At 40.7% G+C, this 13638-nt stretch overlaps 1 protein-coding gene across 4 annotated transcripts in view; it reads left to right on the top strand.

Annotated features, from left to right (window-relative positions):
• The window catches only part of GIPC2 (GIPC PDZ domain containing family member 2), a 445972-nt gene that overhangs the window by 16261 nt on the left and 416073 nt on the right, over nt 1–13638 (top strand). For all 4 annotated transcript variants that reach the window (XM_053893514.1, XM_019413908.2, XM_019413907.2 and 1 more), the window contains exon 2: nt 11355–11540. In XM_053893514.1, coding sequence (XP_053749489.1) covers nt 11355–11540 — 186 coding nt within the window. The remainder of the gene's footprint in view (nt 1–11354; nt 11541–13638) is intronic.

Genomic DNA, 13638 nt, shown 5'->3' with positions numbered 1-13638 from the left:
AGATTACTTAGATGCTAAAGGATAGAGGAAGAACTCTACCACTGTTTTTTCAACATCCAAATCTATGTGTTTCCTTTTATCCCATGCTGTCTTTAGTCCTACCATTCTGAAATGGCAATATGCTTATTTGATCAGCTTAATAGATGTATTATAACTAGATGGCCATACAATTTGTATTTCAAACCCAGACACTTCAGAGAGTGAGAAGGATGGTATTAAGAATTATTCTGGGAGGGGGCTGGGTAGGGAGGGGTGTCTGGGTGGCTCAGTTGGTAGAGCATGAGACTCTTGATCACAAGGTCTTGAATTCAAGCCCCATATTGGGTGTGGAACCTAGTTAAAAACAAAAACAAACTCTGGGACCTGGAATCCACCTAATTATAACCAAAATGCTTACTAGAAAAGGAGAAAGAAGAAAAATATCAGAAAGTTTCATATGTTTGGTAATGAAACACCATATATAAACCAGTTTCCTGGGCATTAAGGAAGTCTGTGAAATTATAAGCACTAGGGAAGGGGGTGGGAAGAGCATAGCGTGGTTGTAAAAATAGAAGCAGATAGTGAGGGCGCAGCGTCAGCACCAGACCTGGAGCCAGGAGACACTGGTACTCCTCGTCCTGGCTCCTGCTTGGTGACACATTTCTGGGAGTTGAAGGTGGAACCCTGTGGTAGCCTGCCAGCTTCTTCGGGAAGCCTTCTGACATTGCTGGGTTCTTCTCCCTTCTTTAAGTCTTCTGCCTGCTCCAGTCCCAGGAGTTTTATAGTCAGGAATGTCAGTAATGTTGGCAAGCTGAGGGTGGGAAGAAGCTGCTTAGAGCAGGGAGCAGGAGCTAGTAATAAACGGCTCTGAGCAAAGGGGAGAGTCTTGCAGCCAGGGCTGTGCCTAAGTGTCTGAGCCTGTGACATAATTCTATTCTTGGCAGCTCCTTTCTACCTCATCCCAGTCTCTGTTCTTGGGGTTCTCTATCCCTGGGGTGGGAGATGGTTCAGAATTGAGCAACCTGAGTTTAGAAGAATCTTCACACACACACTCCAGATTGAGGGCTCCCCTTACTTGTGTCACACTGACTCTATCTATAGGTGTGGTTTTGTTTTGTTTTTCCCCCAGTGCTTCTAAACTTGCTAGTGAACAATTATCTAAGGTGATCAGTGGGTTTGTCTTCCCCCAATCCTTCCATCTAGGGAACACTCTAGTACATTTTCCTCTGTCACCTCCCCCCCTGTTGCTTTGTACTTTTCCTAATGTCTTTTCAGGTGTCCTAGTCTAAATTAAAAATCCCTTTCAATCTTTTTCTCTGAAGATGTTTATAGTGCTTCAGATGGCCCACTTTTCCCATAAAGTGTTCATCTCTTTCAGAAATTCTGTCCTAGGAAATAGTAGTAAGGAATAGACCCCTGAGTGGCTCACCATGCTTGCTTTCCAATTCTCCATGATTCACTTGGGTGTTTACTTAAAAAAAATTTTTTTTTTTTTAAAAAACTAATCTCTACACCCAACAGGGGCCTCAAATTGACAACCCTGAGACCAAGAGTCACGTGCTGTACCAACTGAGCAAGCCACGCCGCCCCCCCCCCCCCCCCCCAACACCTTTGGGTGATTTTTAAATACCATATGCTTATAGACCTTTCATTATAAGGGTTGTAAGTCTGCTACCTGGGCTAATATGAACACAGTGCTCCATGAGCATTTTGCCAAACGTGTTTTAAGATTTTGATTAGGGACCTTTTGGGGATATAATGGCCATATTTTATAAATTTGTATTTGTTAAGCTGGAAAGTTTAATCATGAATCTTTTTCTTAGAATTTATAATACTTCACAAACCCACCCTACTACACTGTTCTTAGATACAAAATGTCTCATTATAGTCTCTTTGCCCTTTTATATTTTCCATTTTAAGTTTCAAGAGGAGTTTTTTAAGGAGATAAGTAGGTTTAGAAAGCTGGAAAATTTGAGACAGCACCTGACCAGGGGAACAGCAGTGATTTATGATGTCTTTAAATTTGGCACATGACCTTGCAGCATTATTAGACCAGGATAAAGTTCTGACTGGAAGAATATTGTGGAAGAGGATGATATATATAGCCATACACATTTGATTTATCTTACTTGGTTTAGTGTTTCTGTAATGTCCACAAAGGCAAGACTAAAATCTATCCCTATCTTTTTAACCTTATCTTTCGAGAATTGCTTTGGATACATACGTGGATATGGATACACAGTTTCTTGGATACATAGTTGCTTTGGTTAGCTTTCATTAGCAAAAGAATGTTCTTTTGGTCACTGTGGGAAGTCATTTGGTAGATTAACAACTGTAAGTCTGCTTTTCTTTTTTTGGATAAAATTATTTTTGTCCTATTATTTTGATCACTGAAAAAGTGGTTGTACTGAAGAAGGAAGAGTACAAAGGATGATTCACCTTTTATTTAAGACTTGCCACTGCTGACCCAGGGCAGCTAATTTAGAAGTGAATCATTTATAGAAAGTTCTACACAGTTCGAGGCAGGGCTTTGTACAATATCCTCATGAAGGTCTAAATAGAGCATACAGTATCAGGGTTTCTAAATATCTGTCTTGTTGCCAATTTTATCTTTGCAAACTGAAACTTGTTTCTAGATGACTGTAGCCATTGACAAGGTAAAGAGGCACTATATATAATACGTATATTTTAGAAACACTTCTTAGAAGTTTAGGACACGTATAATACTGGGAAAATAACAGACTTGAGATTTTAAATGACTGTTTATAATATGAAGACAGAAATGCAACTAGTTTTAAAATTACTTAGCTGAAGAAATCATTTTAAAACTACAGTACATCGGGGCACCTGGATGGCTCAGTTAAGGGTCTGGACCCTTGATTTTTGGCTCAGGTCGTGATCTCGTGGGAGGTGGGTTTGAGCCCTGCGTTTGGCTCTGTGGTGGAGCCTGCTTGGGATTCTCTCTCCTCTCTGCCTCTCTCTCTCTCTCTCTGCCTCTCTCTCTCTCTCTCTGCCCTCTCTCTCCTCTCTCTGCTGCCTCTCTCTCTCTCTCTCTCTGCCATCTCTCTCTCTCTCTCTGCCTCTCTCTCTCTCTCTCATGCCTCTCTCTCTCTCTCTCTCTGCCTCTCTTCTCTCTCTCTCTGCCTCTCTCTCTCTGCCTCTCTCTCTCTCTCTCTCTTCTGCCTCTCTCTCTCTCTCTCTCTCTCTGCCTCTCTCTCTGCTCTCTCTCTGCCTCTCTCTCTGCCTCTCTCTCTGCCTCTCTCTCTGCCTCTCTCTCTGCCTCTCTCTCTGCCTCTCTCTCTCTGCCTCTCTCTCTCTGCCTCTCTCTCTCTGCCTCTCTCTCTCATGCCTCTCTCTCTCTGCCTCTCTCTCTCTGCCTCTCTCTCTCTGGCCTCTCTCTCTCTGCCTCTCTCTCTCTGCCTCTCTCTTGCCTCTCTCTCTCTCTGCCTCTCTCTCTCTCTCTCTCTGCCATCTCTCCTCTCTCTCCTCTCTCTGCCTCTCTCTCTCTCTCTCTCTCTGCCTCTCTCTCTCTCTCTCTCTCCTGCCTCTCTCTCTCTCTCTCTCTCTGCCTCTCTCTCTCTCTCTCTCTGCCTCTCTCTCTCTCTCTCTCTCCTGCCTCTCTCTCTCTCTCTCTCTCTGCCTCCCTCTCCATCTCTCTCTCTCTCTGCCCTCCCTCTCTCTCTCTCTGCCTCCCTCTTCTCAAACTTAAAATTACAGTAAATCAAACAATGTGTTAATATTTTGATATTGACTAATCATGTTTGATTTTTAGAATCAATTACAAATAGCTCCTTTTTGCAGATTTTCTAACTCCTTTCAGGAAGTGGTTAATTAGGTAAACAGTATTAGTTTGGTTCTATATAGAGCAAAAAATGTATAGTTTCTGCCTGCATTTTAAATTCAAAGCTGAGGGGCAACCTGAATGTCTCAGGTCAGTTGAACGTCTGACTTTCGATATTGGCTCAAGAGGTATCTTGTGACGTCATGGGATTGAATCCCGTGTCTGGCTCTGTGCTGAGTGTGGAGCCTGGTTGGGATTCTCTCTCTTTCTCTCTGCCCCCCTCTCCCCTGTTGAATGTGCACGTGTCTCTCCCCCACCGCCCCCCCCCCCCCCAAATTAAATGAACCTTAAAAAAAAAAATTCAAAGCTGAGTTTGGTTACAGCACAATTATAGTATCATGGGTTAGAAAAAGCCCAGAATTTTTGAATTCCCATTTTGATTGTCATCATTACCTATGTGACCTTAGATAAATCACCTAATAAATCACCTTGCCTAGGGCGTAGTTATGCCTGCCCTCAGGACTTGACTCACAAGGATTAGTTGCGCTAATGGCTTTAGAAAGTGATCAGTAACTTAGGTGTCTCTCTCTGTGCAGGTGTTAGATGTCAAGGAGGTAACACTGCAGGGAAAAGAACTTGGACTTGGACATCCAGGGTTGGAATCTCATGTGCACCAAATACTACTGATATGACTCTAACCCGTTTTATCTAAGTCTTTTTAACTTTTTTGAGATGTATACCTGAAATACATGTAAATTATAAGGATTCAGTATTTGTATATATCACAAAGTGACCACCATGATATCCAGTTAACATCCGTCAACACAAATAGTTATAATTTCTTGTGATGAGAACTTTTAAGATTTCTCTTAGCAACTTTCGAATCTACAATATAGTATTAACTATAGGTGCTGTGCATCACATTCCTAGGACTTGTTTTTTATAACTGGAAATTTGTACCTTTTGACCACCTGCACCTGTTTTTCCCACCCTGCATCCCCTGCCTCTGGTAAGCACCAATCTGTTCTGTATCTGAGGTTTGTTCTTTTTAGAGCTCACATGTAAGTGAGATCATACAATATTTATCTTTCTTGGTCAGATTTATCTTAGTATAGTAGAATGCCCCTGGGTCTATCCATTTGTTGCAAATAGTGCCATTTCTAGCCTTTGTTTTTTAGTTTGTTAAAAAGAGGGGGAAGGTAATATCTCTTACTTAGAATTGCTGGAGGGATTAAAGGAGCTAATATGTGAAAGTACCTGGTGCACATAATGGTTCTTGGACCTTACTTTGATTTATTTTCTATTCTTCCAGACCTATCTTCTCCGTTCCTTCACTTTGCCACTACTTTACTGGAAGTGGGAGCCAGTATTCAAACTGTGTACAGCTAAGAGGGATGAGCAGGTGCCCCAGTTCATGACTGTAATTGAAGGATTATTTGAGTTTTAGAAGTTATTTGATTATCACACTAACCTATTTTGGAGGAGCCATGTAGCATAAGACCTTGAGAGCTTTGTGGAAGAGTTTTGAATAAGAATATGGTCACTGGCTTGGCTAAAGCTACTCTCATCTATTCAAGCACTCAGTAAATGGGTAATTCCCCCCCCCCCCCGCCCCATAATTATTTTGTTCCTAGTTTCCGGTTGTATGTATGTATTAGTTATTTAGTTGGAAAGTGTGTGTGTGTGAGTGTGGGGAGGGGAAGAGAGAATCCCAGACAGATCTGCACTGTTGGAGCCTGAAGTGGGTCTTGCTCTCCCAAACCAGGAGACCCATGACGGGAGCAAAACCAAAAATCAATTGCTTAACTGACTGAGGCCACCCATATATGCCCCATATATATTCTTTTTTTTTTTTTTTTTTTTTTTTTTTTAAATTTTTTTTTTTCAACGTTTATTTATTTTTGGGACAGAGAGAGACAGAGGCATGAACGGGGAGGGGCAGAGAGAGAGGGAGACACAGAATCTGAAACAGGCTCAGGCTCTGAGCCATCAGCCCAGAGCCTGATCGGGGGCTCGAACTCACGGACCGTGAGATCGTGACCTGGCTGAAGTCGGACGCTTAACCGACTGCGCCACCCAGGCGCCCCTTAATGTTTATTTTATTTATTTTTGAGAGCATGAGAGAGTGCGCAATCAGGGGAGGGGCGGGGGGGGGGGGGGGAATCCCAAACAGGGATTGGGAGCCCTGATCCAGGGCTCCATCCCACAAACTGTGAGATCCTGACTTGAGATGAAACCAAGAGTTGGATGCTTAACCAATTGAGCCACCAAGGCACCCCTCAGGTTGTTTTTAATTCCTGCTATTTAAAAACATTTTTTAAAATGTTTATTTTTGAGAGAGAGAGAGAGAGAGAGGAAAAAGAGAAAGAAAGGATGCGAGCAGGGGCGGGGCAGAGAGAGAGAGAGAGGGACACAAAGAACCTGAAGCTGGCTTCAGGCTCTGAGCTGTCAGCACGGAGCCAGATGAGGGGCCTTAAATCCACGAACCTCGGGGTCATGACCTGAGCCAAAGTTAGACGCCTAACTTACTGAGCTACCCAGGTACCCCTAATTCCTGCTATTTTAAGGGTACTTAATCAGATAGAGGTAAAATAATCTTTTATTGAGGAAAAAGTCTGAGACTTAGATAATGAGAACAGCCCAGATAAAAACTATAGTCATTAACAAAGGAAACAATCCAAGCAGTGTTCTTATGTGTAAAGATGAAGTATTAACTCCTGATGAAAGTATGGTTTAGTTGGGGTGCCTGGCTTGGCCTGGTTCGTAGAGCATGCTTATCTTGATCTCAGAGTTAGGAGTTCAAGCTCTGTGTTTACTGTAGAGATTACTTAAGGAAACAACAACAGCAAAAAGTGTGGTTTAGTTACTAGATTTGTCATTATGTGCTTTTTATTTTCTGTAATAACATGGATATTTCTAGAAAACCTGTAGAAAGTTAGATTTTTGGTAGATTGAGATGTAGGAAAGTAGTATTAAAATAGTAATACTGCTATTTTAGAAAACCTCAAGAGGTAAAGATTCCAGTTGCTTGTACTTAAAATCACAGTCACAAATAATCTCATGCCAGCTACACAAGCCTATAATTTCTTCCAGAGAACTTTGGAACATGTGGAATCTTTGACCAACTCAGTTCCTGTTTAAGGAAAGTATTAAACAAAAGAAAGTTGGAAATGGACTTCCTTGATTTAAAAAAAAAAAAAAAAAAATGCACTTGATATGTTTTTGGAGAAATTTGTGACCTGTTTGTGGGCCAGAATAATTTTTGAAACAACAATGACAAGCTATTTATTAACAAGGGACATTATAAAGTATATAATGGAGAGAAAAGGCAATATTAATCTATATTAGTGACTCTATAGTCGTTCAGACTTATCTTGGCTATATTGAGTTTTAAGGGTGAATAATCATAACCACATGATAACCAGAAGATAGCAATTCAAATACAGTGCATGGTAAGAATACTGTCCATGAGTTATTTATTTTTGAGAGCATGCAAGCAAGGGAGGGAGGGGCAGACACACACACACACACACACACACACACACACACACACACAATTTGAAGCACACTCCAGGCTCCAAGATGTCATCACAGAGCCCAATGAGGGCTCAAACCCATGAACTGTGAGATCATGACCTGAGCTGAAGTTGGATGCTTAACCAACTGGGCTACCCTTGTGCCCCCTCTTATTTTATTTATTTATTTATTTATTTATTTATTTATTTATTTATTTATTTTAATATTTGTTTTTGAGAGAAAAACAGCATGAGTGGGTGGGGGGAGGGGCAGAGCGAGAGAGAACGAGAGAAGAAAGCAGGCTCCAGGCCCTGAGCGGTCAGCACAGAGCCCAATGTGGGACTTGAACTCCAGAACCACAAGGTCGAGGTCATGACCTGGACCAAGGTCAGACACTTAATTGACTGAGCTACCCAGGTGCCCCTCCATGAGTTATTCTTTAACAACAAAGTTGAAAGATAATGTAATTTATGGGAGAAAAGGAATCCATCTGTTACATTTAAAAATCCATCTGATAACATTAAAAAGAAACAAAATCTGATCTCTTCAGGAAAACTAAGCAGCTTTCAAGCATGGGTGAAACATCACTGTTCAAGAAACCCTTACATTCCAGGAATAATAACCTCTATAAAGAGCTTTTTTGTTTAAGAAGCACTCATATATGTAGTCTCTCAGTTTTTGCAACAAGTGTGTCAGTAGACCAACTTTACTAATGTCATGATGTGCATGAGGACCAGGGAGGTCAGATGATTTGACTGAGCTCACTGAGAGTACGGAAGTGGGACTAGATTCAAGTCTCTTACTTTTTTTTTTTTTTTTTTTTTTTTTTTAGTGTTTATTTTTGAGAGACTGCGTGTGAACCGGGGGAGGGGCAGAGAGAGGAGGAGACACAGAATTGGAAGCAGGCTCCAGGCTCTGAGCTGTCAGTACAGAGCCTGACATGAGCCTCGAACTGACAAAACAGTGGGATCATGACCTGAGCTGAAATTGGATGCTCAACTGACTGAGCCACCCAGGTGCCCCCATAAGTTTATTTTTAAGAATAATCCCTATGCCCAGTGTGGGGCTTGAACTCAGGACATGGAGATCAAGAGCTGCATGCCAGGCACCCCAAATCTCTTACCTCTTAATCTGTTTTTTTTTTTTTTTTTTTTTCCTAACAACCATTTTTAGGATGAAATATTTCCTCTTGGAGATTTATTTTGCTGATATTGGAAGTAAGGGGGAGCCACTTTTCTGTGCCTGAAATTTCTTCTTTTTAAATGTTTATTTATTGAGAGAACAAGAGTGAGCATGAGCACAAGCCGGGAAGGGGCAGAGAGAGAGAGAGGGGGAGAGAGAATCCCAAGCAGGCACTGTGCTGTCAGCGCATAGCCCAACATGGAGCTCAATCCCACCAACTGAGATCATGACCTGAGCTGAAGAGTTGGACGCTCAACTGACTGAGCCACTCAGGTACCCTGTGCCTGAAATTTTTGATAGAGGAGATAGGATGTGAAATTTGGATAAGGATGCATAGTATCTCAGTATATTAAACATAATTCACCAGCTTCCTGACTGAGTTTAAGGATAAATTGAGCTAGAAAGTAGAGAGAACTTTTGCTTATGTTTTATTTTAGAGAGAGTGAGAAGGGGAGGGACAGAGGGAAAGAGAATCACAAGTAGGTTCCATGCTTAGTGCGGAGCCTAACTCAGGGCTTGGGCTCACAACCCTAGGATCATGACCTGAGCAGAAATCAAGAGTTGAACTCTCAACTGACTGAGCCATGGAGGCACCCCTAGAAAGAACTTTTAAATGGAAGAAATAGAATTCCTATCTTTTGTATTTTTATATCTGGAATCTTTTTAGTTGAAAACAAAATCTAAAATGGGTTGGTGAAATTATTGGTTTGTGTAACTAAATATTTTGGGATAAGACTGTGTATCTAATAAGTTTTCAACTGCAATAATATGAAACTACTTGCTAAAATTGGATAAAACAATTGCATAAAAGGGGTAGAGTGAGCTCCAGAGTTGGTGAACAGAGCAACTCCCCTATGTCAGGGATCTAGGTTTATTCCATCTCTTTGCTTCGCCTTTCTTGGCACTGGTTTCTTCCTCAGTAGTAAGATGGTGGTGGAAGTTCCCAGACCACCTACAGATAAGGCAGCATCCAGGGCAAGGAAAGGATGGTCTTTTACTGTATGTTTCTTCAGAGTAAAAAAATACTCTCCAGAAGATCCTTGGACATCTTCTTCCATGTCTTGTTGGCCGCGATTGGCCACATGCCTGCTCCTAAAATGCCGCTTATACTAGTTTAAATCTTATGCCTAGAATAGGGGATGTGAGTCATTTTCCTTCAAAGCACATAAGATGTATAGATACTTGAGATCTGAGTGTTATGTGAAGAGGGGAAGAGGAAGGCACCCATGTCTTGCCTTGCCTGCAAACTTTTGGCTGCCTGGGATGCAACATTGTTCTGTAGGGGAGGAAGCACAATGAAAAAGGGTCATACCTACAGGAAATCTAATATTTGCTCTGCAGGGAAATGTGAAAAATTGAAAGAAAGGAAACAGCTTAGTAACTAGAAGTCCACTTCGTGTGGGATTTCCTTTTTGGGGCTTTTCTCCTGCCCTATTACATCATCATTCTGTTTTAATGTTTTCTAACTGGTAAGTTGTTTTTTATGTTAATGGTGTTGGGATCCACTATGAACACCATTAGCAGATTCACTGTTAAAAACAGTAATAATAAAACTGTTTCTTTACTTCCCATCGTTTTGAGAAAGAAAATCAGGAAAACTGTTCACTGTGCATGTTACCTTGTCCCTCTACCCACACTATTACTGATTTTTGTCAGTGGACTAATTATACCATTGATTTCACAGAATAAAGAATAGGAACCTTTCTTAAAGGACTTTCTTTTTCCCTGTGAATAATACAGTTCTTATACTAGAGTATTTCACAAAAACTTACTAATTACAGAACTAAATATATTCTGCCCTGCCCAGGAACACAAAGGGTTAAATCAAAGGTCCACCAGTTAGCACAGCTCCCCACAGAGGAAAAGGGGAAAGGGCAGGACAGCACATGTTTCTTTGTAAGCCTTTTTTCTTTTATATCCAGTTGCCTCTTGTCCTTCTCAGTAGCTCCTTTCATATACATCTGAAATTGGTCAGAATCTTGCTGACCATGCTGGATCTTTTAGTTGTAGAACAGAGAGTGCTTCCAGTTCAGACACATTCTGATGTGCCTTAAAGATCCATTTAATAAGTAGTAGTTGTGCCATTCCTGAACTTCATGAGGCTTATGGATGTGAGAAGGCTTACCTTCAGTGGGAGTCAAGAATGGTATGAAACCTGGGGATCCAGGGAGAGGGTAGAAAGTGAGGACTGAAGCAAGGCTCAGGGTCTGAGGAAGTGTTGGCAACATCTGTGGCAAAATTGATAATAAAAATAAAAAAAACCTTAACTATTTTGGAATAAAACTGCTATACTGAAATGTTTTTGTTTTACATACCCAAGAAAATTAAGGGATTGGATTAGTGAGTCTGTAAGATATGTTTTAGACCTCTTTATTTTTGCACCTCGTTCATTAATTTTCTTAAGCATTCTAATGCAAGATAAATTTCCTCATTTAAAAAACTTAGCAGTTTTCAAAAATAGACTTGCCTATAATTTCATTGTGGCATACATGTCATGGCCTTGCCTTTGAGAAGACATCTTTTGATTTTAGCGTTGTAAATGGCAGGTAGTGGAGGTATTTTCAATCACTTGGAAGTTGGTGAGATGTAAACTCAGAATCTTGCTCTTGACAAATATTGGCTTTGTGACCTTAGGCCAATTACTTTCTTTCACTAAACCTCAAATTCCTCATCTGTAATTTGGAGGGGATAAGTATTTGTAAAGTCATTGTGAGGATTTAGTGAGATAATGACCGTAAATTGTTTAATATAGAGCCTTGCCTATAGGAAATACTCCATATATATTACCCAATGTTAATGATGTAACTTCTGTTATAAATCGACTATTTCACTCAAATACCCTAATAACCAGAATGTTTTCCTGATGGAAACTGAACTATTTCTTTCTTTCTTACAGATCTTATACTGCACGTTAAACACACCTAAAGTTGATATGGAAAGACTCTTAGGATCACAGATAGGTCTTGAAGATTTTATATTTGCCCATGTGAAAGGGATCAAAAAGGAAGTAAATATAAATAAATCTGAGGATTCACTTGGTCTCACCATTACAGATAATGGTACTGGCTATGCTTTTATAAAGGTAAGTCTTAAAAAAATAACTATGTGACTTACTGGAGGGTAATATTTAAGAAAATCTACCAGGTCAAAGAAATGATCTTAACAGTCAGAACTGGCTCAGCAGGGATGGGTTGGTAAGGTTTCATTTAAACAAAATGGAGGGGGGGTTATTTCCAAATATATTTTATTTTTTTCTAATTTAATTTTTTACATTTACATCCAAATTAGCATATAGTGCAACAATGACTTCAGGAGAAGATTTCTTAATGCCTCTTACCCATTTAGCCTATCCCCCCTCCCACAACCCCTCCAGTAACCCTCTGTTCTCCATATTTAAGAGTCTCTTATGTTTTGTCCCCCTCCCTGTTTCTATATTCTTTTTTGCTTCCCTTCCCTTGTGTTGATCTGTTCTGTCTTAAAGTCCTCCTGTGAATGAAGTCATATGATTTTTGTCTTTCTCTGACTTCGCTTAGCATAATACCCTCTAGTTCCATCCACATAGTTGCAGATAGCAAGATTTCATTCTTTTTGATTGCCATTGTATATATATATATACCATATCTTCTTTATCCATTCATCCATTGATGGACATTTGGGCTTTTTCCATACTTTGGCTATTGTTGATAGTGCTGCTATAAACATTGGGGTGCGTGTGTCCCTTCGAAACCGCATACCTGTATCCCTTGGCTAAATGCCTAGTAGTGCCATTGCTGGGTTGTAGGGTAGTTCTATTTTTAGTTTTTTGAGGAACCTCCATACTGTTTTCCAGAGTGGCTGCACCAGTTTGCATTCCCATCAGCAGTGTAAAAGAGATCCTCTTTCTCTGCATCCTCGCCAACATTTGTTGTTGCCTGAGTTGTTAATGTTAGCCGTTCTGACAGGTGTGAGGTGCTATCTCATTGTGGTTTTAATTTGTATTTCCCTGATGAGTGATGTTGAACGTTTTTTCATGTGTCTGTTGGCCGTTTGGATGTCTTCTTTGGAGAAGTGTCTGTTCATGTCTTTTACTCAGTTCTTCACTAGATTATTTGTTTTTTGGGTGTGGAGTTTGATAAGTTCTTTATAGATTTTTGGATACTAACCCTTTATCTGATATGTCGTTTGCAAATATGTTCTCCCATTCTGTCAGTTGCCTTTTAGTTTTGCTGATTGTTTCCTTCACTGTGTAGAAGCTTCTTATTTTGATGAGTTCCCAATAGTTCATTTTTGCTATATTAAAAAAATTACATACATACATATATATATAATTTTGAGAGAGCTCATGCAAGTGGGGTGGGACAGGGAGAAGGAGAATCCCAAGCAGGCTCCACGCTGTAGTACAGAGCCTGATGTGGGCCTTGATTCCATGAACTGTGATATCATGATCTAAGCTGAAATAAGAGTAAGATGTTCAACAGACTGAGCCATCCAGGTACCCCTCAATTTTTTTTTTAAGTAGGCTCCATGCCCAGTGTGGGGCCCATCACTGTTTGGCTTGAACTCAAGACCAAAGACCTGAGCTGAGATCAAGTGTTGGATGTAACCTAGTGAGCCACCTAGGTGTCCATGTATATGTATGTATGTGTGTGTATGTATACATACATACATATATACATACACCTATATAATTTTAAGTAATCTCTATGCCCAATGTGGGGCTCGAACTCACAACCCAGAGACTGTGTTTCATGCTCTGCTGACTGAGCCAGTTAGGCGCTCCAACATATTTTTGACACCTTCTTACATCTTAAATAGTCTTCAGGGGTGCCTGGGTGGCTCATTGGTTAAGTGTCTGTCTCTTGATTTTTGGCTCAGGTCATGATCTCATGGTTTGTGAGTTTGAGCCCTGTGTTGGACTGCGCACTGACAGTGTGTAGCCTCCTTGGGATATATATATTCTCTCTCTCTCTCTCTCTCTCTCTCTCTCTCTCTCCCTCCCTCCCTCCCTCCCTCCCTCTCTCTCTCCACCCCTCCCTCCCCCGTCCCCCCCCCCCCAACTTCTGCTGCCCCAAAATAAATAAGCTTTAGAAAAGTTTGAAGAATTTTTTTTTTAATTTTTTTTTTTTTTTAACGTTTATTTATTTTTGAGACAGAGAGAGATAGAGCATGAACGGGGGAGGGTCAGAGAGAGGGAGACAGAA

Source organism: Panthera pardus, unplaced genomic scaffold, assembly GCF_024362965.1.
Source record: "Panthera pardus isolate Hobbes unplaced genomic scaffold, ASM2436296v1 HiC_scaffold_11, whole genome shotgun sequence".
NCBI classification, from domain to species: Eukaryota; Metazoa; Chordata; class Mammalia; order Carnivora; family Felidae; genus Panthera; species Panthera pardus.
The sequence above is the reverse complement of the archived record's forward strand: the minus strand, read 5'-3'. Positions and strand labels throughout refer to the sequence as shown.